The 14,716-nt window shown below is 40.4% G+C and overlaps 1 protein-coding gene across 8 annotated transcripts in view; it reads left to right on the plus strand.

The window, feature by feature from the left end:
- The first annotated feature begins 316 nt into the window (after positions 1 to 316).
- The window catches only part of iqsec1b (IQ motif and Sec7 domain ArfGEF 1b), a 204,830-nt gene continuing 190,430 nt past the window's right edge, over positions 317 to 14,716 (plus strand). For 7 of the 8 annotated variants that reach the window (XM_051414933.1, XM_051414935.1, XM_051414938.1 and 4 more), the window contains exon 1: positions 323 to 1,090. In XM_051414933.1, the coding sequence (XP_051270893.1) occupies positions 810 to 1,090 (281 nt within the window). In that variant the 5' untranslated portion in view covers positions 323 to 809. Of the gene's footprint in view, positions 1,091 to 14,716 lie in introns of all 8 variants that reach the window. The other variant, XM_051414946.1, reaches the window with a different exon arrangement.

Here is a 14,716-nt window from a genome sequence, read left to right on the forward strand (position 1 = left end):
ACGAAAACACAACAATTCTTATTTTCAGGTTATTATACACAAATGAAAACATACCTATAAATAGTATATTCCATTTCTGACAATAGATCCTCCTAAGTGTTACACACTGGACCTTTAATCTGTTGAGTTCTTCTGATATTTAAGTTTGAAAAGTGGATTATTTAGAACTCCTTTTTTGCATGATCATTAAAATTATCTTTTTTATCTCCGTAGAACAGGCTTTTTCCAGGCTACCAAGCATATCGACCTGCTGTTGACAGGCTGGTGGAGAGAGGGGAAGTGCCTCTTGCATGAACAAACACAGCTGACACCATGCAAGAATAAGCGCCGGCGTCGAGGTGAGTGCGCACCTGTGATTTGGCGCAACACAAACTCTGCCTACCTGTTGAGCGGACACACACGCATTGAACAAACTCTCATCTTTTTTTTGTCCCCACAACACGTGAGGCGGCGGAGAGCGCGCAGCCGGAGCGCTGAACCTCCAGCCCCGAAAGAGTTAAACGGTTTTCCCATGTACGGAGCGGCTGGCTGGAGGTTAGTTAGGCTGTTGCGGTGCAGAGCTTGTGGACGCGGCGGCGGCGGCGGCGGCGGCGCACAGCAGAGCACCAAACCCGGCCAACTTCACAGTAAAGCTGCCACCACTGCACCTCAAACCAGCCATGTCGGAGCGAAGGAGGAGGATCTGTGGATTTGACAGCGCTCAGTCTTACTACTACTGAGCGTGTGTGTGTGTGTGTGTGTGTGTGTGTGTGTGTGTTTGTGTGTGTGAGGGATAAGGCTGCTTCTCTGGTTGTGTGGATATCGCCTTCATGGACGGGCAACGGGGCTTTTACGAGATGGAGAACCCGACAGAGAACCCCAGCAAGGCGGCGGAGTATCTAAAGGAGCTGAATAAGATCATCGAGACCCAGCAGGGGCTGCTGGAGAAGCAGAGGGTCCGGATTGATGAGCTGGAGCTCCAGGTGACGGATCTTTGCAAGGAAAACGCCTGCCTGAAGGATCAGCACCAGCGGCACCTGGCCACCTGCAGGCTCCAGCAGGGCACCCTCTCCACCCTGGGAGCCATCAAGGAGAATGTCATGCAGGAAAAGTAAGTTCGCTGTTAATGTGTGCCACATGGTTCGGCCGAACAGGGCGCTGTCAAAGTTTCTATCCCCGCTTCTGTGTGTTTGCGGAGGCTGGAGAGAGGGAGTGTGTGATGGGCGGCTGGTGTTTATCCGTGCCATCTCCGTCAGGTGGAACCACGCAGCCAAATCAAACGCACACGTCTATGCCACTTTGTCACGGATCGGCTTTTTAATGACCCGTGTAATTTCGACATTGTCAGGGATTATTCCGGGCTCACACACAGACTACGCACGCTTTACACGCGTATTGCGTAATGTGGATCCCGTTAGGCGCACACTGAGTGTATGCGCACCGTGAATATTTTAGTTCTGAGGAGAGCAAACTGTATCAGCCCGTCGTGGTAAAAGTCCGGATCAGTGGGTGTGACTTTGTTTTTATGATGGCAGGAGAGGAAATCGGCTGTCTGTCAGAAAACAAGTTTTTGCTCCTGCGGGTTGGTTGAAGTCCACCTTGCTTAGACATGATCAGGGCATAATGATGTTAATGTGTACAGCGGCGTTCACTGACTTATTTTCCTCACCACCATAGGAGGCTTTTAATTTGAAGCGACGTAGTTGCTTTGGAGAGCTGCCCGCTGCTACTATCAGGATTGATGTTCCATCAAGGCTGCCAAAACCTTTCAGGTTAATTGTTTAATAAATGGAAGTATCCATGCAGGCTATCCTCATTTTAGCAGGAAAATGCAGCTAATTTCTGACTGCATCTAACAGAAGATGAAATCATGGAGTGTGATATTGTGTAATATTTCATCCACAGGAGCAGGCAGACTGCTTTAAAGCAGCTTTACACGTTCTTAGGTCACCACTGGCCACTGTACATACAGCACACTGCATGTTCTGAGCATTTTCAATTCATGTGTTTTTCTGTTTGTTTAACTTTACAGTAGTATCCAAGGTGGCGATACTTTACATTTATTACATGGATCTTTGACAGATTTTTATGTGACATGATATAATATGACATGACATGATATGATATGATATGATATACAGATCTGGATACATTTTCCTAAACTTGGATACCATTGGATCTTTTTCCGGATGCAGGTGCTTTTTGTCCAGTGTTTGGCCACATCTTTAGTCATCACGCCATGTATGGATGTGTACTAGCAGGAATGTGCCCATATGATAGCTATCAGGATAGAGATGCAACGATTAGTTGATTAGTTAACTATTAAATTTCAGTTCATTAACTGTTTTAAGTCATTTTTAAGAAAAAATTCTCTGATTTCAGTTTCTGTGAATATTTTCTGGTTTCTTCAGTCCTCTGACAGTTAACTGAATATCTTTAGGTTTCTGACATTTTAAGAACCAACAGCTAATCAATTAATCAAAATGATCAAAAGATGAATCAATAATGAAAATATTTGCAGCCCTATATCACAATACACCGGTTAGGATTCAATATATTGCGATACTGTAAGCATGGGGATATACTGTGATTGTTAAAAACACCTTATGTTTAAAATCTGAGTAAAAAAACCTTTTTATGCAATCAGAACAGTGGGATGTGCATTTGTTTTTAATCACTGTCCCTGTAACATCCAACATCATATAGCATTAGTCAGATTGCTGAAAACAGATTACAACATTGCTGTCAGGTTGTCGGGGGTTTAAACACAAAATGAACAGCTGGCATCAATCTTTACATGTAAACTATTAATAAAAAATCCAGTATACAGTATCACAAGTGATAATATTGTGAGAGTCAGCTGTATCGTGGATGCCATGTAGTGCTGGGAAATGTATATAAAATCACATTATGTGTATCATGATATTTACAATTTTCTATCACATTATCAGTTAGCCCTGATCCAGGACCAGCGTTCTCTGGTTCCAGCTTCTTCAATGAGAGGATTTGGTTTGTTTTATGTTTAATGTTGATGTCAATTGAACTTTTGGGGTTTTAGGCTGTTGGTCAGATGACATTAACAACTTCAAGAAGTCGTCCTGGGCTTCAGCATTTTCTGACATTTTGTAGACTTAACACACACAGCCCTAATCCCAGTGAATATCAGCCCTGATCATGGACTGTATTGCTTATCTGCGTCCGCCACGGTTGTCACCCAGAACTCAGACACATTCAGTCACAAATCCACTCAGTAAAATTTGTTACTGGAAGAATGTTGACGAGCTGTGAAAAACCAACGTCAGTCGGCTGCAAAGTAATGCCAGACATGACATATAATGTCAGAAAAGGGTTTTTCATTCAACATTCTCCCCATAACAAATTCTATTAATGGATGTTTGATTGAAATGTCTGAGTTCCAGGAGAAATCCATGCAGAATCAGGATTCGCAGTATGGCCCTGGATTAGGGCTAGAAATTGTTATGTATTGGGATTAGAGATCTTCATTTTTCATTAATCTGTTGTTGTTTGTAAATGTTTTTTCTATAAAATGCCCTTTAAAATGTTCTGATTCTTCAGATTACTTTTTTAACCAACTTTATCCAACTGACACTTTATCTTAATTAATATATTAACAAAATTGTTGGCAGTACATTTTTTGTTAATCAACTGTTACAGCACTGAATTGCATATGGTTGAGGACACAGTTTAAACAGTGGTTTATTATTGCACTTTCACATACTGACAGATTTAAAAAAGAATGGTAAAAACAAAAGCAAGAGATGCAGAGATATCCGGACTTTAATAATCTCTAGAACGGATCAGACTCCAAAATGTTGAATCCTGCATTTCCCATAATGCACTCACATTAGGCATGAGACAGTTACAATATTATCACAAAAATATACGTCATACTTTTAAAATGGCACTGAAACATACTGGAAGCACTTGGAATATTTATTGCATCACAGATAGGAACCTCATCTCGCTGTTCTTTATTTTGGATACGTCTATCTATCCATCTACTATTTCCACACATCTGGTTGAACTTTTTTTGTGGGAATACAATGGGCAGGCTGAGCATTCAGCCATGGTGACAACCTTTAGATTGACTGGAAAGATGTGAGCTTCCCCCTTGTTCCCTTAAGTGAGGAAATAAATATATGACTGTTTGCTGGAGAACTGGACAGCTTTTTCATGTCAAGCCATGTGAGGATATTCACCATTATCACGATTATCACCATGATGTTTTTTAATGTGATAAGCGGTAATATCGTATATTGCCCATCTTGATTAGACCCTCCTGGCTAAACCGGCACCTTCACTCTGATACAGACTTTAAGAAAAAAGTCATAAACCAAAGTCAGGATAAGCCTGATGACACTATGACATCATCGCGGTTATGGTTTTTTGTCAGGCTTTGGAAAACTCCCTCCGGACATTAAACAGCTGTTTTCACGGACTGAGTTAACTGAACCTCATGTGTAAAATCAGTGGAGTGCACCTTTAGGAATGAAAGCACTTTATCACATTGATATAAAAACCCTGTAAATCCACTGTTGCCATAAAACCGCCCTGCCTACTGATTTGCAACTCTGCCTGCAGTGGTCCAACACAACCTGCCATATTAGAGGGAGAAACAGTACGTCAAAATCTCTGACATCTGACAAATTTCTACGGTCTAACTGTACACCAGCTGGTGCCGCGATGGTTCCCTCCGTCCTCCCCCTGCCTCCCTGCCTCTGTGAGTATAAAACGGCAGCAACTCGTAGCTCTACAGTCTAACAGATAGTTTGATGATCCCAGCACAAGTTCAGATGCCGCTGGTTACGCTGCTGCTGAAAATACTGCCTTCACAAAATGTGTTTCTGCTCTGTGCAGCTGCATGTACAGAACAATAACCTGCTTCTGTTTATTTGCCACGAGTGCAATACTGTAAGGCCTTTTTAACCTATGACATCATTATCATATTTGCTCGCTCATCGTTTGCGTGGGCTATAAATAGCTATCAGTGCGGAGGGAGAGGAGGACGGGAGCTGGTCTCTCTGGATTTTCCATCCTGGCGTGGCCTTTTAACACCTGAGTGGCAAAGCACGCAGATTTGTGTTTGAATTCTCCTGACCTGGTTCAAAATCAAGCAAATATTTTTAGTTAAAAGCACTTCCTGTGCACACGCACGCACACACAGCTGAGAGGGAGTCCTGTCCCTTGTGCTCTGTCAACAGTTGGGCCACGTCAGCTGTTCCTTTTGTGTTGACCGCAGTCAGCATACAGTCCTGGCCTTGACTGCAGGGCCGGTGGGGGAGCTCTGTTCCTCCCAGGCCCTCTGACACACACACACACACACACACACACACACACACACACACACACACACACACACACACACACACACAGTATAATGTTAGGGTGACCTGTCTTGCTGCGTGGGGACAGACTGTTACTCCAGGTAATCAGTGAAGTGAGTGAGAGAGATTTAAGCAGATTTCAGGGCAGTTTTGACAGAGTGGGAGCATGTTGTTCCCACCACACTCTGCTTTATGAGCTAATCCACTGTGGTAGGGCTGCTGTTCTATGTTTACTCTGTGCTTTATTTGGCTGTTAAAGTTCACAATTCGCACAAACTCACACAGCTCTTATCAAGGTCAGACTGCGTGTGTGTTGGGAGATATATGGCCTGGAACAGTGGAGGGAAAAAAGGATTCCTTTGGCCGTTTGCTTTGAAAAAACACTTGCGTCATTAGTGTTCAGGATTACTCAGTCGCATGCTGTAGCATATTATTAAGAGGACTCGGGGTCAGTGAAAGTGGAATCTGGCTCGCCTTGGTGCATGGGGCGTGTCAAGACATTTTAGACTAGGGTGGCACAAGTGGGGCGCTGACTTATGCTGGGGTAGCATTAAGTATGTGTCTCAGCTTTCCTGTCATTACCAAATTATGCATTTCCAACACTGTTTATGGACCCCAGTATGCAGGCTTTTGCCCCAAACTGCATGGGATTAGCATAAAGTGGGCATGTCTGCAAAGGGGAGACTTGTAGGTACCCATAGAACCCATTTCCATTTCATTCCAGAGATTTTGAGGTCAGAGGTCAAGGGAACCCTTTGAAAGAGGCTATGCCAGTTTTTCTATTGCCAAAATTGAGCCTAACTTTGGACTGCATTTAGCCCCCTTCTGGGTCTGGGTGTTCCAGCTTTGTATATAGGCAGGAGCCTTGTAGATTGGGAGGAATAGTAGTGACATAAAAGTTGTTGGTTGACGTCCCTTTAGCTGGCAGGCTTTGAAACATTTGACTCAGATGAATGAGACAGACTGTCAGTCATTATTTGCCAGCCAGATGCCTCTGAGCAAAGCACTTAAATATGATATTCTATATTCTTGTTATTGTCAATAAAACAAAACTGACAGCTGATAGCTACTAACAGGCACTGTAGTAGTACTGCCACAGAGCGCCATTGTTGTCCAAAAGCTATTAAAAACACATCAATGGGGCACACTGTTGCACTGGGTGACTGGGTGTTCCTTCATTTTGACTCATTATAACAACAAATGTTGATTAATCCGCAGCAGAAAGTAGTCCCCAACAAATGCCATTTATACCAATACCATTTCCTCCTGTTAAAGTGACATTTGCTAAAACAGTGACAAGCAATTTTATTATTGAGCAGTTTTTGTTAAATTATATTATATGACAAATTTCCCCCGAGGGATCTATAAAGTATTTCTGATTCTGATTCTGTATTGACTGGTTTTGGTTTTGGAAAAATATAGAAAACCACCAGATGTATCCTTTTTAAAGGGTAACTTTTATTCCAATTTATTCAAACTCTGGCAACGTGGCGACAGCAACAAAAACGTTGAGGCCAGAAACACGATCAGTCAAAGTGATTTGGGAAAGTAAACAAAGGCTAATCTTCCGATTATCAACCAAACTGTCTGAGAACATCCATCACAGTTTGCAGACTAACTGCTTCAACTTCGATCCACTGTAACAACTGGCTGTTTATGCATTCCTCAATGAGGGATTATTCCAGACATTTTGGGTGTGTTCACTTTCACTTTACAAATACAGTGGTTTGAGATTAATTTACAACCTGTCTCATCAGTCAATGAATTGATTAGTCCGTCAAAGGAAAAATTATTTAAATAATCAATTAATTGTTTGTGATTTTTCAAGCAAAACCACCAAAAATTCAGGTTCCAGCTTTTCTCTGTTTTAATATTACAAACTGAGTAAGTTTGGCGTTTGCACTGCTGTCTGACAAAACAAGATATCATCTTGGGCTCAGAGAAACTGTGATTAAAATTTTTCAGTACTTTTTCCCATTTTACGAACTCGAAAAAAAGAAATCAGCAGATTAATCAGTAATGAAAATCATTCATTGCAGCTCTTGCCTTTTGCCCCTTCAGAATTGCCCCTTCAGAATGTCGCCATGACCCCACCTTGCTGCTGTTACTTTAGAGAGTTTTATCATTAGTGGCAAAAGCTTACAAATCTGTCCCCTCAGCACCCCTACTTCCACCGCCCATGAGCCTAGCTAGGGAGACTAGTAGCCACCTCTATTGAGCTGCAGCAAAATTTTGAGGAAAAGGCGTCATTGGAGAATGTGAGAATGACTTTAAGTCTACAACAATTAATAATAAATGAAAATATTAAAATATTATTATTTCCATTTCTGTCAAAGCCACATTGAGCCACTTTGGAGGGGCTACTGTGATACCCTACAGATACCCCATAAAATAGCTCTCTCTCTCTCATATACAGTAGCTGTTGCCGAGCATTATAGCCATATTCCTGCTCTCCATCACATTACATTCAATGAACAAACCCTCTCTCATACCAAGAGCTGTTCTTCTGAGAATATTTATTTCAAGGCTTCATCAGTTCAGTGTGTTTACGTTGTGTGTGTGTGTGTGTGTGTGTGTGTGTGTGTGTGTGTGTGTGTGTGTGTGTGTGTGCTCAGTGCTGCGGGAAACAGCCGTTCGCTGGTCAGCAGCACAGAACGCACAGCAAATCAGGAGTCAAGGAAGGGAACACTGCCAGAGGACATATGAAAATTGGTCGGGAATGTAACAAAGTTTTGACTTTATGAGTAAGCACATATGCCACAGTTGCTGTGGGCAAGCTGTGAAATATATACGCTGTTTGTGATGCATTTAAAACCGGAGCAGAAATACATTTCACACAGAGAACAGTGTAGATTCTGGAGCCTGAGGGTGGTCTTGACAGGCTGCATTTGAATGCAGAAGATGAGAAGAATAAATAAACTTTTAAAAGGAGAATACATTTTGGAATGAAATATTCATGAATGGGTGTCAGAGGTAAAAGAGATCTACATTATTATATGAGTCTGTCAATATTTATTCTCAATATGTAACAGCCTGTATGCTGTGTGTGGCTGCTTGTTCCTGTGTTTTAAATATCTTGTGTGGTTAAACTTGCGAGAGAGTTTCTAAAAACTACACATCTGAAGGTGAACAATCTGGTGATTTATCACGCAGGCGTTGGGATGCTGATGCTAATGAGAAAGTGATGTATTGCCAAATGCAAAGTGAAGAAATAAATTCTCATGAGGTGAACACAAACAACAACACAAACTCTGTGGCTGCGTCCAGTGAAAGCTGAATAACCTGTACAGCATCTCCTTCTATTTTATAACAGTTTTTCCCTGAACATAACCTTTCTTGTTAGGATATTGCTTTGAATTTCCCCCCGATGTGAAATCATGATGCGAGTTTGAAAAGTTAATTAATCTCCAAATTAAGAGGAAAGTTTTCCACTCATAATGACTTCACTGTTGCTTTTAATGTCAGTCTGATAGGATTTCCAATTATAAAAGTAATTTCTTCTATAAGCAACTGCTTCATGTCTTGTTTTCTTTGATGGTCTACAGCACAGACCTGATGTTGCACTGCTTATCGTTTGAATACAGTCATATATGTCGTGAGGAAGTCGAATATTTATAGCATGTGGAAACACTGATGTGAAACTGTCCTGTGCAAAATGAATGAAAGTTTATGAACTTTCTCTTGAGAGTAAGAAAAAAGTGTTAATTTCAAATACTTGTATGTATTCCTCTTTTATTAGGGCAGAAACATCGATTAGACAATCACGTTCCACCATTAGGGAGTAAAAAAACAATCAGAAGTGGTAGCGTTATAGTTTGCATTAGGGCTGCAACTAATTGTTATTTTAATTAGCATCGATCACTTTCCTGATTCATTGACTGTTTGGTCCGTAAAATATCAGAAAATGGTGACAAAGGTTGATCATTGTTGCCGAAAGCCCAATGTTATGTTCTCAAATGTCTTGTTTTTACTCCACAACCCGAAGATATTCAGTTTATTGTCGTAGAGGACTAAAGAAAGCAGAACATTTTCACATCTGAGAAACTGAAAAAAAAGACAGTTATAAAAATATTTGGTGGCTAATCTATTAACTGACTAATTGGTGTAGCTCTAGTTTTCATTCGCTGTTGGTTGTCTTCTTTAATGGTGTTTTTCTGCCTTTAGCACCACAAACTGTTACTGTGGACTCCAGGCAGCACATTTCCCACATGGCTGTTATCAAAGATCTGTTAATGTTACAGCATTATTTGAGCAGTTTGACATTCTGCAGCAAAACAGCCATATTGTCCACACCTTCCCAGCCATCTGCAGGCCCACGGCCTTCTTTTTTTCTGGTTAAAGCAGCTACAAGGATTTTTCATTATGTGTTGATTCTGGCGGCCCCTGTGGACGAAACCAGTAGTGTTTCTACAGCCTCATTTCATTGACTTTGAAGGGGAATCTGACCTGGTTAATGACCATTAAGAATAACTATATAGAAAGTCTTCTCGTTGATGGTCATGTTGATCTGCTGGTTTTGTCTTGTTGATCCCACTGTACTTCGCCACAATACCAAACCTCGTCTTTTGTTATTGTTTTGATGTGAGAGACCCGTAGTGTTAAAATTACACATACAATTTTTCAAAAGTGTTAAAAATGCATACATTTTGAATAGATTTCTAACTGAGAAAGTTAAACTCTAGATGAACATCATAAAAATGTTATCTAAATATCTTAGGAGTAGTGGTATATTACAGAAAATGGTCACAATCGAGTCATAATCTACATTCAATGCATGAGGTGACAGGGCTCTCAGACGGTGAGTAAATCCGTGAGTCCGGAAAGTAAAATGTCCAAGCTACCTCCTCTTGGGCGAAGTGACACCTTCTCAATCCCAATATATTCAACAAAATGTATGAACTTTCTCTCTCACATTCTCCCATAGAATAGAATCCATATTAATATTTAAATAAGTTTTGACTTTTTCCTTGAAATATTATATCAGATCCTTCTGAGAGCGGGCCACTGGCTCTGTGCTGAGTCGCGCTTATTGATAATCTTGTGGCAGCGTGGAAGCATGGAACATTGTTTACTGGAGCAGAACAGTACAAATTAGAATTTTTTTCTTTCTTGAACTCTTGCCAATGGTTTGATCTACGAGGCACAAGTTTAAAGGTACCCTGAGTTTTCAGTGTGAACAGACACACTTTTATTTATAGTCAACCTTTGTCACCATCTGTATCTTGTGGACCTTTTTTAGGCCCAACAAACAATGCAATAAAAGCGGTATAGTTTACATTAGGGCTGCAGCTGACAAGTATCTCATTATCAATTATGTTTGTATTAATCATTTTCTCAATTAATCAATTAATTGTTTGATCCAAAAGTGTCGGAAATGTGTAAAAGTGTTGATCAGAGCCCAAGGTGACATCCTCAAATGTCTTCTTTTGTCCACCACCCAAAGATATTCAGTTTACTGTCATAGAGGATTAAAGAAGTGAGAATTAAAAAAAAAGCAGTTCAATCAATCAATTGTTAAAATGTTAATTGTGTGTTGATTCTGCTGGTCTATTTTATTTTTGGATTTTTTATTGATTCTTAAAAACTTTCGGTGGTTAGACGTCCAGTTGCTAGATAGCAGTGCTGTAAATGTAAACTGAGGGCTGTGATGTTGGATGTTACAGCGACTGTAAATACAACTTATATACAGATGCAGATCCCACTGTTCTGGTTGCATAAAAAATCAAACTTTTTTAACATGGTGCACATGGTGGTGTGTTCTTTATACTATAACAGTTTAGTTAGATTTTTAAAAGGTTAATGATGATAATGACTAATGATGATGTGGCAGTGTAGAATTCAGTGTGAGCACCCTTGTTGTGACCAGCCAGTCGAACCGTACAGTATGAGCTTTGGCTGTGCCGAGGGGGGGGGGCATTAACACACAGAGTCTGAGGTAATACAGCATAAATGATTAATAACTTGCACAATTAATAAAACTTGGCTGTTTTCAGTCTGAAGTGCTCCCTGTAGTCAGTGTCTGCACTCTGCCAAAAATTGTTTATAAGGTAACAGAAGCGACACTTCGTTTCACCACTGAACAACCACAAGTAGTTTTAAAGTCCCAACAACTCCAACGGAGTGAAACACCTTCTCTCCAACTGTCACATTCTCCAGTCAAACTTTGATTCACATCAGATCAATAATTTAAGATGATTTTTGAATCACTGATCTTTTGTATTTGGATTAGGTACCTTATGTAAAATAAGGCGTGCCAGACTATGTATGTAGTATTTTAATGTGTCAGATATATATTTGATCAACATTTAGATAGAGTATCGGATTGGACTCAGTGTAGCCGGGTGTAGATCGGGGCCAAAAACGCTTGATCAGGACATCCCTAAAGAGAGGATTAGGATAAGAATACAAAAATGTTCCTGCTTGAGGCACAATGTCTGTAAAAGTCTGTCTGAAAATAAGGCAAGGCTGGGAAATGACTGGAAGTGGGTCATTGTACAGCCAGATCAGTAAATTTAACTCAAAAAGTGATTTTAACTAAAGCTAACTCAGTTTTGTAAGTTAAAACATTCTTGATTGAAGTAGCTTTAGTAATTTGAAGTGTAACTGACTTAATTTTGTAATTTTTCTTTGTACTAAGAAAACAAAATACCTAGTAAAAAGTACTTAATCAGGAATGTTTCTGCAATTTACAAAACTAAATTAGTGTCACTTAAAATTACTAGTAAAAGCTGCCTAATCAAGAATCTTGCTTGTGTTACTTAAAATTTTTGATGTAATCAGTTTCAACAGTTTTTTTTAGTTAAAATAACTTATTGCATTACACTGTACAATGGTTCTCTACAAGATAAATAATCAAAGTAATCATACAAAACACTGGTGAACATAGACACATGAATCTCACTGCCAGCTGCAACCACAGTCTGTGAGCAACACTGTAGTAGTGTCTTTATAGGGAACAAGGCAAGAAAATGTCTGATGTGTGTGTGTATCCCATAACCGTCCAAAAAGCTGCACTTTAAACACTTTTTCAGCCTCTGTAATTAAACACCACTGTTTACTTATTTACTGATTCACTGCTGGCCCTGAGCGCACCCTGTGTAGAACACTATTGGAATTCACCCCGATGGATGACATCAAACTATGCCCCCCCCCCAGGCGCCGTCCATTTGAGTGCATATGATAACATTTTTTTCTAGGATTTTATCAGGTGTGTAAATGGAGGCCATCTATCATTCAGCTGAAGCCATTTCTCTGCCAGCTGCAGGACCTATCCTTTAGTTTGGCCTTAATGCTGCTCATCCATTATATCATAGTGAACCTAAAGGCTCATTGTGGAATGACGTGGATTTGCAATTTCATCCAGCGCCTTGTCAGTTCTCAGGCGTTGGCCAGTGTACATGTGAGTTATGTTCAAGTTTACAGTTATGCCAGTGGGAGAAATGAAAGTTGAACATGCCAGCAGGGATTCACTTTCCTCTGGATCATGCGTTGTCATTAACATGACAGCTGCTACACAGGTTATTTTGCACGTATGGAAGCACAACAAATGTGTCTGTTCTGCAGGGTGATGAATGCATGTTTAGGCTTTAACACGGACATACACGCATACCTTCCTCCCTCTCCTCATTTCTGCTGTGAGAACACTGAGCTCTTTTTTTCCCCAGTGTTTTGAACTTTGACAAAATGCAGTCAGGGCAGCTGTTATCTTTCAACAGCAGCACCTTTTCTTATGAACAAGCTGTTTTATGATCATCACTTGGCACCTTTCTCTCCCGTCTGTTGACTCTCCATTTCACAGCACCGCCACACCTCAGCTGTCACTCTGCCCGAGGCCTGCGGTGTTTGCAGGGTTCAGAGATGAATCGCATTGCGCACAGACTTTAACAACAATTCTGACACTCTTGCATAGGCAGGAGGAGCTGCTGCATCAAATCAAGTGCACCTAAATTCTCCCAAAGTTGCATCAACAAACGACGAGCCCGGATGGTCTGGTTCTGTCTGTGGCACTCAGCCTCATGGCCATCACATTTCCCAATGAAGATGTAAATCTGAAGACAAAACAATGTTAACAGCTCGTCACTTTAGTTGTAAGCAGACATTACTCAAACAGGAGCAAATAGTGCTAGTCATTGATCTGTCTTTAAAGGTCCAGTGTGTATGATTTAGTAGCATCTAGTGATGTAATTGCAGACTGCAGGCCTCGATTTTTTTTGGATTCATTTATAGCTTTCCCCCAATAAATGTGCTGTTACTACCCTCTTCCCGAGGTCCTCTGATATGTATTTTTCTCTCTCTACATGATTGGCCTGAATGGATTTACTTTGGTAAGACAATGCTGATGGATGTTACAGCGACTGTAAATACAACTTATATACAGATGCAGATCCCACTGTTCTGGTTGCATAAAAAATGAAACTTTTTTAACATGGTGCACATGGTGGTGTGTTCTTTATACTATAACAGTTTAGTTAGATTTTTAAAAGGTTAATGATGATAATGACTAATGATGATGTGGCAGTGTAGAATTCAGTGTGAGCACCCTTGTTGTGACCAGCCAGTCGAACCGTACAGTATGAGCTTTGGCTGTGCCGAGGGGGGGGGCATTAACACACAGAGTCTGAGGTAATACAGCATAAATGATTAATAACTTGCACAATTAATAAAACTTGGCTGTTTTCAGTCTGAAGTGCTCCCTGTAGTCAGTGTCTGCACTCTGCCAAAAATTGTTTATAAGGTAACAGAAGTGACACTTCGTTTCACCCATGAACAACCACAAGTAGTTTTAAAGTCCCAACAACTCCAACGTAGTGAAACACCTTCTCTCCAACTGTCACATTCTCCAGTCAAACTTTGATTCACATCAGATCAATAATTTAAGATGATTTTTGAATCACTGATCTTTTGTATTTGGATTAGGTACCTTATGTAAAATAAGGCGTGCCAGACTATGTATGTAGTATTTCAATGTGTCAGATATATATTTGATCAACATTTAGATAGAGTATCGGATTGGACTCAGTGTAGCCGGGTGTAGATCGGGGCCAAAAACGCTTGATCAGGACATCCCTAAAGAGAGGATTAGGATAAGAATACAAAAATGCTCCTGCTTGAGGCACAATGTCTGTAAAAGTCTGTCTGAAAATAAGGCAAGGCTGGGAAATGACTGGAAGTGGGTCATTGTACAGCCAGATCAGTAAATTTAACTCAAAAAGTGATTTTAACTAAAGCTAACTCAGTTTTGTAAGTTAAAACATTCTTGATTGAAGTAGCTTTAGTAATTTGAAGTGTAACTGACTTAATTTTGTAATTTTTCTTTGTACTAAGAAAACAAAATACCTAGTAAAAAGTACTTAATCGGTGTTTGCATGTATTTTTCTCTCTCTACATGATTG

The sequence above is a fragment of the Dicentrarchus labrax genome, unplaced genomic scaffold (genome assembly GCF_905237075.1).
Source record: "Dicentrarchus labrax unplaced genomic scaffold, dlabrax2021, whole genome shotgun sequence".
In the NCBI taxonomy this organism is placed as follows: Eukaryota; Metazoa; Chordata; class Actinopteri; family Moronidae; genus Dicentrarchus; species Dicentrarchus labrax.